This window comes from Protomyctophum parallelum, assembly GCF_964188405.1.
Source record: "Protomyctophum parallelum genome assembly, chromosome: 6".
Lineage (NCBI taxonomy): Eukaryota > Metazoa > Chordata > Actinopteri > Myctophiformes > Myctophidae > Protomyctophum > Protomyctophum parallelum.
Genome location: NC_139701.1, coordinates 54,304,324 through 54,314,920, shown reverse-complemented (window position 1 = coordinate 54,314,920; position 10,597 = coordinate 54,304,324). Strand labels below are relative to the sequence as shown.

The window sequence follows — 10,597 nt, the reverse complement described above, 5'->3', positions numbered from 1 at the left end:
TGGAGGTATATCATTATATATGCACCTAAAGGCTGGGCTCTCAACAGTTGCGCGATTAATTTAGAGCCAAATCAAAAGCAGTTGAGTTGCTTATAATAAGTTGTAAAAAATAAGTGCAGACAAATTGATTTTCATTTAATTCATGGCTCTATAGTTAACGTGATTCAGACAGAAAGACGTCGATTCATTGGCGTTCTAAATTAACAACAGTTGTACAATAAGCCTAATAAAAAGCTCTGTAGAAGTTAGTAGTTTTTATTTTCTAACGTTATTCGTGTAGGCGTAGCCTATTGATTTTGACATGTTTCCTCAATGTGGACGTGCAACTGGTGCAAGTTACCTTTGCAGGAAACCATGGCATCGCATTTATTGCACTTTGCGTGCTCGGCCTCAGAGTCATTTCCCTCTCTGTTAACCACACTCGCTCCCCGGCGGTGAGCGCTCGCTGAATGCACAGAACAGTGGTATATCCGCCCCACTCACTCACTCACTCATCGCAAAGTGCAATAAATGCGATGCCATAGTTTCCTGCACCAGTTGCACGTCCACATTGAGGAAACACCTCAGAATCAATACGCCTGTTTACGTCCAGTGGTGGAAAGTACATTTACTTTAGTACTAAAGTACAATTTTGAGGTATTTCTACTTTACTTTCCAATTGTTTTACTTTTACTACACTACATTTCAGTAAAACAAAATAATAATAATAGAAAAACACTTTTATGCCGTATTACTTTATATTTGATGTATCCTGTAGCCTATGAGAGGTTTCTAATATAATTTCTTAATATAATTAATCGCAAAACAAGAGCATAATATAGCCATACCAATTACATGGAAACAAGCATGCACAGAAAGACCAGAATGAACTTCAATCCGAATGAGTGTTTACATGAGTCCACAATTGTTTCAATAGGATTTAAAAATGGAATAAACCGGTCAGTTACATCAGATCTAAGTTTAAATCAGATTGACCATTTTCATTCCGATTTAAGTTTTTGTAGGTGTTTACATGAGAACCTTTAATAGGATTTAACTTTTATTCTGAATGAAAAGGGGATTTAACTGTCCATGTAAACGTAGCCACTGAGAGAGAGCTGTTATATTCACTCAGAGGAAAAAGTATGTTCAAACAAAAAAAAGAAAGGATCAACGTGAGAAGTAATTGTATAACGATAAAGGGTGTGAAGCTGTGGAATAGATGTGATGATGAATTGAAAGACTGTTTTTACTAAATTTAAGAAGGTATTAAAAAAAAAGTATTAAATAGCTATACAGAGTAAAGGCTCAATTCAAGTGGCATTTGTTTCATTTGGTTTTGTGTGAACATGTTTTACTACTGTGACTTTTATATTGTTTTTTTTGTTATTCTATTGCTTGTTTTCAGAAAGAAGAAAAAAAAAAAGAAACTTGAATGTTGCACTGTTCAGTAGAAATGTTGTTTGAGGACCTGTAAATGTCACGGTTCAAGTCAGGAGAGTTTGTAGGACCCAAATGCAGGAGGAGGCAGAGGCAGAGCAGGTCATTTCAAAAGGTTTAATAACTCAAAAGAACTATAGAATACAAACAAAAACACTGGAAGCACAAAAGGTGTCAAGACAAGACACACGCAACATACCACAATGAACTAGCAAGGAAACACTGGGATCAGGGGGGGTATAAATACACAAGGGCACAGGTGAACAACACTGTGATAGGCTGGGGAACAAACAGGACAAGGTGGAAACACTAGGCTAATCACAGCACAGGTTGACAAGGGAGGCAAACAGTAACAAGACAGACAGGAAACATTATGAACAATTCTACAAAATAAAAGCACCCAAGGGTAAAGGAAAACTCAAACAGGAACTAGGAAAACAAGAACACAATACTACATATAAGTAATATATAAATCAGAGGAACACAACAGAAAAGTAAAACACAAACCATAACTGGAAAATATGAAAACCAACACATGTCACGGATCGTGACAGTAAAAGGGATGTAGGGGAGAGCGGGGTCAGTTGATGCGCATTTTACTAATCCCTCCCTACACAGAGATTAATTAATTTCAAGTAACCAAACTTTTTTGTGAACAAGATACACTTGTCCTCTCCCATTACCCCGAGTGTTTTTTTAATTTTGGTGAAACGAGTCGGACGCAATCGGCAAAGCAAAGTGATCTCGCGCTCAGGAGGACGAAAGGAGGACGCAGGACGAAAGATGAGGAAGTGAGCGCGAGATCACTTTGCTTGCCGATTGCGTCCGACTCGTTTCACCAAAATTAAAAAACACTTGGGGTAATGGCAGAGGACAAGTGTATCTTGTTCACAAAAAAGTTTGGTTACTTGAAATGAATTAGTCTCTGTGCAGGGAGGGAATTAGTAAAATGCGCGCTGACCGCCCTGTCTCTCCCCCAGTCTCCGCTACTTAAAGCGTGCAAAAACACAAAAGGGTCTGTAGCTCCGTCAATCTTAGGCGGAAATGGATTTATTTTTGTCTGCGAGGCTTTCGGGCGCTGTGGAATCGAATGACGTCAACGGAAATATGCGACGAAAAGGTGTTGCATGGTATCCAGTGAAAGGTGAAACCGTCCTACCTACACAACTGACCCCGCTCTCCCCTACATATATATTTTCATTTTTATTATTTTAATTTAATGGACAAAAGGGTAGACGTAATAAGCCTAGGCTTCAGTCTATACCCTTTTTTCTTTCCAGAATAAGAAAAAGAAAAAAAAACTGATGAACTAAGAATGTTTTGTATGGAAAGAAAAAACAAACTAATAAACTAAATGCAAATGTCAAGGCGGACCTCCCAGGGAGTGTGTATTTACTCAAACACAAGCGAGATCGACCTCTCAAGCCTGAAAGGTCAAAAAGGTTAACCTAAAGGTCCAAATGAAATGAATGGGGAAAATAAAAGTGAACCGTCTCTAAAGGTTCAATTCAAATGGTGTAGCAGACTAGCTGACATGTCCTAAGTAGGCCGCACGTTGTAGAGTTTGAACAGAGTGTCTTGCTAAATTAGTATGAAGGACTATAGACTATAGTTAGGGATCAAAACACAGACCTTATAAAGACAACAACGGTGTGACTGCCTTAGCAATCCCACAATTCATGTGCTCCACAGTTTCCTCTCCACAAGCACACAGTGGGGCTTAATTGGGCTAACTGCCCCATTTGTGAAGGCAGGGTCCGGTCCAGTCCTCAATCGCTTGGACATAATCTGAGCACATCTATTGTCTCCATGGGAGGTCATGGTGCCATGGGACCTGTCGGCTGGAGTCTGACGACCGGAAGTTCCAGACACACAGAAACGGAACCGAAGGGGCCGGGCCGGTTCCTGGCGAGCCGCACCCGCGTCCAAAACGGTAGAGAAATGACAGAGTCACCATGTGGGGGTCCCTCTACTATACCCTCTACTGTACTGACAGAGTCACCATGTGGGGGTCCCTCTACTATACCCTCTACTGTACTGACAGAGTCACCATGTGGGGGTCCCCGGAACATCCAGACCCCCAGGAACGCGGCCGGGCCGGTCCCGGCGTGCCGCCCCGTGTTCCGAAACGGTAGAGAAATGACAGAGTTACCGTGTGGCGGTCCCTCTACTATACCCTGTACTGTACTGTACTGTACTGTACTGTACTGTACTGTACTGTACTGTGCTGTGCTGTACTGTACTGTACTGTACTGTACTGTACTGTACTGTACTGTGCTGTACTGTACTGTACTGTACTGGCACACGCGAAATCATCATATGCATACATACACAGCAGTGTTGTTTTTGGCAGCAATTTTTGATTTTAGATTTAGTCATAGTCTTTTAAATAGTTTTCCTTTAGCTTTAGTCACATTTTAGTCACCAGGAATGTCTTAGTGTTAGTCTAGTTTTAGTCGACTAAATATCATAAGATTTTAGTCGACTAAATCTATGGCTGATTTAGTCGACTAAAATGTATTTTGGCGGGCCTTGATGCCATCGTAACGACTGATTTTACACTTGCTGAAAATAGCAGATCTACAAGCACAGCGCGACGCGTTGTGAGCTTGTAGATCTGCTATTTTCAGCATGCAACCAAGTGTAAAATGACTTATACTGGATCTCCTGTCCACTGGTCCCTTCCTAACATTTTAGTCTAGTTTTTATTTGTCGACGAAATTGTCAGTATATTTAGTCTTAGTTTTAGTCATCGCAGCTTAGTTTTCATGTAGTTTCCATTTAGTTTTCGTCAGTGAAAATAGGTAGTCGATGAACATTTTTCGTCTTAGTTTTAGTCGACGAAAACAACACTGACTGGCACACCCGAAACCATCATATGCATACATACACAGTTAATATGTGCGTGTGCGTGTGTTAGCGGCTGCGGTGGTGAAAAACAACCATGCTGTTTTCATGCTCAGACCCTGCAGCCCCACACACACAGTGCTGCCTCAGACACAGCCAGCCACTGCACACATAGCTCCGTAAGGGAGTGGTTGCACCACTCAAAAATAAATAAGCAAGGGTGGAGAAATGAGGAGCCGGAGCATTCTGGGAGAAAGGTCTGCTAAATAGTGTTTGAGGAAGACATTGGCCAGGTGTCTCCCCTTCCGCTGATTGCCTCTGGCTCCACCCTCTGAACCAGCTCTAAATGGTTAAAGGGACACTTCACCCTTTTTGCAAAAACATATATGTTAATGACGTTTAGAAGATTTAGAACACTTTCCTGGGGGTCTTTATGTGTGTAATATGTGGTTTTAGATATTTTAGATTTTAGCAGTGAGCCCAGTGTCTCCGATGTCATCGACACTGGGGCTCACTTCCTTTCTGGACTACAGTTCCCATAATGCTTTGGTGCACTGCTCCTCCTTGTGGATAGGGGGAGGGCTGTCTCACTGAGACAACATGTAGTCCAGGAAGGAAGTGAGCCCAGCTAGTGTCCATGACATCAGAGACACTGAGCTCACTGCTACAATCTAAAATATCTAAAACCACATATTACACACCCCCAGGAAAGGGTTCTATATCTTCTAAACGTCATTAACATGGATTTTCTTTGCAAAAATGGTGAACTGTCCTTTTAAATGGATTAGGCAGGCATGCCACACACACACACACACACACACACACACACACACACACACACATGCTAAAATGCTTTCTCTTGTGGCCCAAGAGTCGACTCATTTGCATCTCATGCAACATAATCGCTGTTGTTGCCACATGTGGTCTCATCGCTCTATCAAAACAAAAAGTCTCCATGTCACTCTGTGGACGTTCATCAATCACATTCATCAATCACTCTGTGCACGTTCATCAATCACATTCATCAATCAATCTGTGCACGTTCAAATTATTATGACAGCCCTGCGCCTAAAACTATAGAGTGTCGCGGTCCCGCCCCCCCCTCGAGAGACCCGGAAAAGAAATGGCCGTTCATTTTCCTCATAGGCATTTCTTAAAGTATTTATTTAAAGACGGTTACGCCGCGGACAAAGCCAACTCGGATCGTGACAAATCATGACAATGAACACAATGTTTTGGGCCGATCAAATCATTAGAAAGAAAGAAAATAAAGACAGGAGACAACACTATTTGTTTTGTTTTTCTTCTTATAAATGATTTGATTGGCCCAAAACATAGTGTTCATTGTCTTGATTTGTCACGATCCGAGTTGGCTTTGTCCGCGGCGTAACCGTCTTTAAATAAATACTATAAGAAATGCCTATGGGAAAGATGCATTGGGATTTATTTCCAGGGCCACTCGTTGTTCTGAAAGGGGGAGGGACTGCGACGCTCTATAGCCTTATAATGCTTAATGCTATAGTCTTTAAACTATATCTGAAATTGAAGGACAGAAATCTGTGGCTGTTTTTTTGAGGACAGTTGCTTGTTATCACAAATGATAAAAGCAAATTAGTACAGTGTCCCCTCAGCCTTAACTTACTTACTAAGTAAGTAAGTATATTCACTATATTATGTTTAAACATTTTCTTAAGTGGTTCTTAATCTTTAGGGGGGTTCAGTAGAAATGACGTTTCGACGTTTCCTGTCCCCTCAGTCTTAAGGCAGCAGCATCGGTGTTTCCTGTCCCCTCAGTCTCGTGGTCAGCTCTTCAGAGCGTCTCTGGTTCGTTTCACACCTGCCGTCTCCCCGCCTGTACCAAAACAACAGAGAAACCACACAGTCGTATTATGACACATCCTGTCCTCAGTAAATTGTTCAGTTGACCCTAACCCCAACCCAGGTCTCCACCAGGAGGTAGAGTGTGTGTGATGCTTGGCAAAATGTTTATGGAGTAATATAATCGTGTGTGTGTGTGTGTGTGTGTGTGTGTGTGTGTGTGTGTGTGTGTGTGTGTGTGTGTGTGTGTGACACACACGGCTTGGCCTGTTGTAGCGCCACCATGAGGGCTGATTTGAAAACTGTCAAGTGGCATTTCTTCCTCAGCCTAGTGGGAATATATGCATGCACAGTTTCACCGCAATCGGATGCTGCGTTGAATAGTTGTGGTGATTTGTACAAAACGGGTACAAAGCGGGCTACTCCTGAAAAGTTTAGAAGCCAATCGTAGGTAATGAAGGTGTATTATGAGAAATCAAACAAACCCGTCTTGATCACATGACTATGGAGAGCATGTGTACCGATTTGTGTGAAATTTGCATAACATCTGAAGGAGTAATATTAGAAAATGTGTTTTACATATGTCGGCCTCCTGGTGGCGCTATAACGAGCAGATGTGAAGAAATCCAGGCAAATGTTTTTCCTTGGCCTCTAGGGAGTTGGCATACAAAGTTATCCACAAATCCGTGCAGTTGGAGGTAAAAACACTTTTCGGACAGTTATAGCGCCACCATGAGGCTGACACACACACACACACACACACACACACATGCTAAAATGCTTTCTCTTGTGGCCCAAGAGTCGACTCATTTGCATCTCATGCAACATAATCGCTGTTGTTGCCACATGTGGTCTCATCGCTCTATCAAAACAAAAAGTCTCCATGTCACTCTGTGGACGTTCATCAATCACATTCATCAATCACTCTGTGCACGTTCATCAATCACATTCATCAATCAATCTGTGCACGTTCAAATTATTATGACAGCCCTGCGCCTAAAACTATAGAGTGTCGCGGTCCCGCCCCCCCCCCCTCGAGAGACCCGGAAAAGAAATGGCCGTTCATTTTCCTCATAGGCATTTCTTAAAGTATTTATTTAAAGACGGTTACGCCGCGGACAAAGCCAACTCGGATCGTGACAAATCATGACAATGAACACAATGTTTTGGGCCGATCAAATCATTAGAAAGAAAGAAAATAAAGACAGGAGACAACACTATTTGTTTTGTTTTTCTTCTTATAAATGATTTGATTGGCCCAAAACATAGTGTTCATTGTCTTGATTTGTCACGATCCGAGTTGGCTTTGTCCGCGGCGTAACCGTCTTTAAATAAATACTATAAGAAATGCCTATGGGAAAAATGCATTGGGATTTATTTCCTGGGCCACTCGTTGTTCTGAAAGGGGGAGGGACTGCGACGCTCTATAGCCTTATAATGCTTAATGCTATAGTCTTTAAACTATATCTGAAATTGAAGGACAGAAATCTGTGGCTGTTTTTTTGAGGACAGTTGCTTGTTATCACAAATGATAAAAGCAAATTAGTACAGTGTCCCCTCAGCCTTAACTTACTTACTAAGTAAGTAAGTATATTCACTATATTATGTTTAAACATTTTCTTAAGTGGTTCTTAATCTTTAGGGGGGTTCAGTAGAAATGACGTTTCGACGTTTCCTGTCCCCTCAGTCTTAAGGCAGCAGCATCGGTGTTTCCTGTCCCCTCAGTCTCGTGGTCAGCTCTTCAGAGCGTCTCTGGTTCGTTTCACACCTGCCGTCTCCCCGCCTGTACCAAAACAACAGAGAAACCACACAGTCGTATTATGACACATCCTGTCCTCAGTAAATTGTTCAGTTGACCCTAACCCCAACCCAGGTCTCCACCAGGAGGTAGAGTGTGTGTGATGCTTGGCAAAATGTTTATGGAGTAATATAATCGTGTGTGTGTGTGTGTGTGTGTGTGTGTGTGTGTGTGTGTGTGTGTGTGTGTGTGTGTGTGTGTGTGTGTGTGACACACACGGCTTGGCCTGTTGTAGCGCCACCATGAGGGCTGATTTGAAAACTGTCAAGTGGCATTTCTTCCTCAGCCTAGTGGGAATATATGCATGCACAGTTTCACCGCAATCGGATGCTGCGTTGAATAGTTGTGGTGATTTGTACAAAACGGGTACAAAGCGGGCTACTCCTGAAAAGTTTAGAAGCCAATCGTAGGTAATGAAGGTGTATTATGAGAAATCAAACAAACCCGTCTTGATCACATGACTATGGAGAGCATGTGTACCGATTTGTGTGAAATTTGCATAACATCTGAAGGAGTAATATTAGAAAATGTGTTTTACATATGTCGGCCTCCTGGTGGCGCTATAACGAGCAGATGTGAAGAAATCCAGGCAAATGTTTTTCCTTGGCCTCTAGGGAGTTGGCATACAAAGTTATCCACAAATCCGTGCAGTTGGAGGTAAAAACACTTTTCGGACAGTTATAGCGCCACCATGAGGCTGAGTTGAAAATGTGCACTTGGCATTTCTTCCTTGGCCTAGTGGGAATGTGCGTGCACAATTTGACGGAAATCACACAATGTGTTCATGATTTGCAGCATTTTGTTTGAAACTGAGCACTCCTACGAACTTTGGAAGCCAATCTTAGCCAATCAGGATGGAGTCTGAGAAATCTGAAAGACCTGTTTAGTTGAATGGCTCTAGAGAGACTCTGTACCAATTTGCGTGATGTTTGGAAAAAATCTGTAGGTGTACTGTCCAAAAACTTGTTTTGCACAAAGCGGCCTCCTGGTGGCGCTATAACACGCCGTTCTGGAAATTCTGGGGCAGAGGTTCATCGGTGGCATCCAGGGAGTGTGTGTGCAAAATTTGGCATCGACCGGGTGGAGACAATTAGCTACAGATGAGAAAGATGACATTGTTGTAGGCTTAATTGTGGATTTGTGAAATATTGAGTGAATTAATGATTTTGTGGTACGACGTGGTGAGATTTGGCCTGATTAGTACTGCTGTTTTCTCCTGTCGACTCTATACTCCTATTCCTATATTCCTCAACTGTAAAATCACTATAGACTGTAATCTATAGAGCGTCGCAGTCCCTCCCCCTTTCAGAACGATGAGTGACCCAGGAAATAAATCCCAATGCATTTCTCCCATATAGGCATTTCTTAAAGTATTTATTTAAAGACGGTTACGCCGCGGACAAAGCCAACTCGGATCGTGACAAATCATGACAATGAACACAATATTTTGGGCCGATCAAATCATTAGAAAGAAGAAAATAAAGGCAGGAGACAACACTATTTGTTTTGTTTTTCTTCTTGTAAATTATTTGATCGGCCCAAAACATTGTGTTCATTGTCATGATTTGTCACGATCCGAGTTGGCTTTGTCCGCGGCGTAACCGTCTTTAAATAAATACTATAAGAAATGCCTATGGGAAAAATGCATTGGGATTTATTTCCTGGGCCACTCGTCGTTCTGAAAGGGGGAGGGACTGCGACGCTCTATAGACCAGAGGTGAGCAGTCTTGACTAATATTGTGTGCGTGTGTGTGTGTGCGTGCGTGCGTGCGTGCGTGCGTGCGTGCGTGCGTGCGTAAAATCTCACTTACAACTGTTGGGTTATGCAGAGTCCAGAGAATCCAATAGTTTGAAGATGTTAAGCTCCATGTGTGGAGGAGAGAAATTCACATAATGTATTTTATATACATTGTTAGCATAGGATAGGCCTATATACATAGATAATTAACAGACTTTACAGAAAATATTTGGACCGAAAAGGTCCAAGCCCTACAGCTTATTGTGCCGACCCTTTTTATCTGGTATTATAATAACACAAGTAATAAAATAAATAATAACAACACGTCGATACAACATGCAAAACAATTCAGGAAGACATTTGGTTTCATCACCTGGTGTCGATAATGAGTTATGAAAGGTTCATAATAATGTTTTATATTTCTCAAATATATTCTCTTTAACGCTTTTAGACCTGAGGACGATTAAAAATAAATAAATAAAAGCTTCTAAAACAGTTTTCTGAGAAACCCATGTTTCTATACGATTTGTCAGCGGTGCTCAACCACCAGCAGCATCAGTGCTTCCTGTCGTCTCAGTCTCGTGGTCAGCTCTTCAGAGCGTCTCTGGTTAGTTTCACACCTGCCGTCTCCCCGCCTGTACCAAACAACAGAGAAACCACACAGTCGTGTTGTGACACATCCTGTCCGTCCTCAATAAAGAGACCGTGAGACGGAGAGGCTTGTTCAGTTGAGAGAGAGTCCAGTCTGGATAACAGCCGTCCTGCAGCTACTGTCCTACACACAGATATGGATACAACATGGATTCTGGTCTACCTGCTGTGGAGCTCAGGTACAGTTAGTTGGCACTTGGTTTTAATGTCTGCTTGACCATATAATGCAGTGCAGTGTGCAGGGAGTGTGTTTTAATGTCTGCTTGACCGTATAATGCAGTGCGGTGAGCAGGGACTGTGTTTTAATTTCTGCTTGACCATATAAT

General features: G+C 42.1%; 1 protein-coding gene across 1 annotated transcript in view; it reads left to right on the top strand.

The window, feature by feature from the left end:
• Positions 1–3,228: 3,228 nt before the first annotated feature.
• The window catches only part of LOC310860099 (scavenger receptor cysteine-rich type 1 protein M130-like), a gene marked incomplete at both ends in the record, with an annotated part of 33,216 nt that continues 25,847 nt past the window's right edge, over positions 3,229–10,597 (top strand). The window contains one exon of the mRNA XM_083766865.1: positions 3,229–3,352. Within this exon, the coding sequence (XP_083622991.1) occupies positions 3,229–3,352 (124 nt within the window). The remainder of the gene's footprint in view (positions 3,353–10,597) is intronic.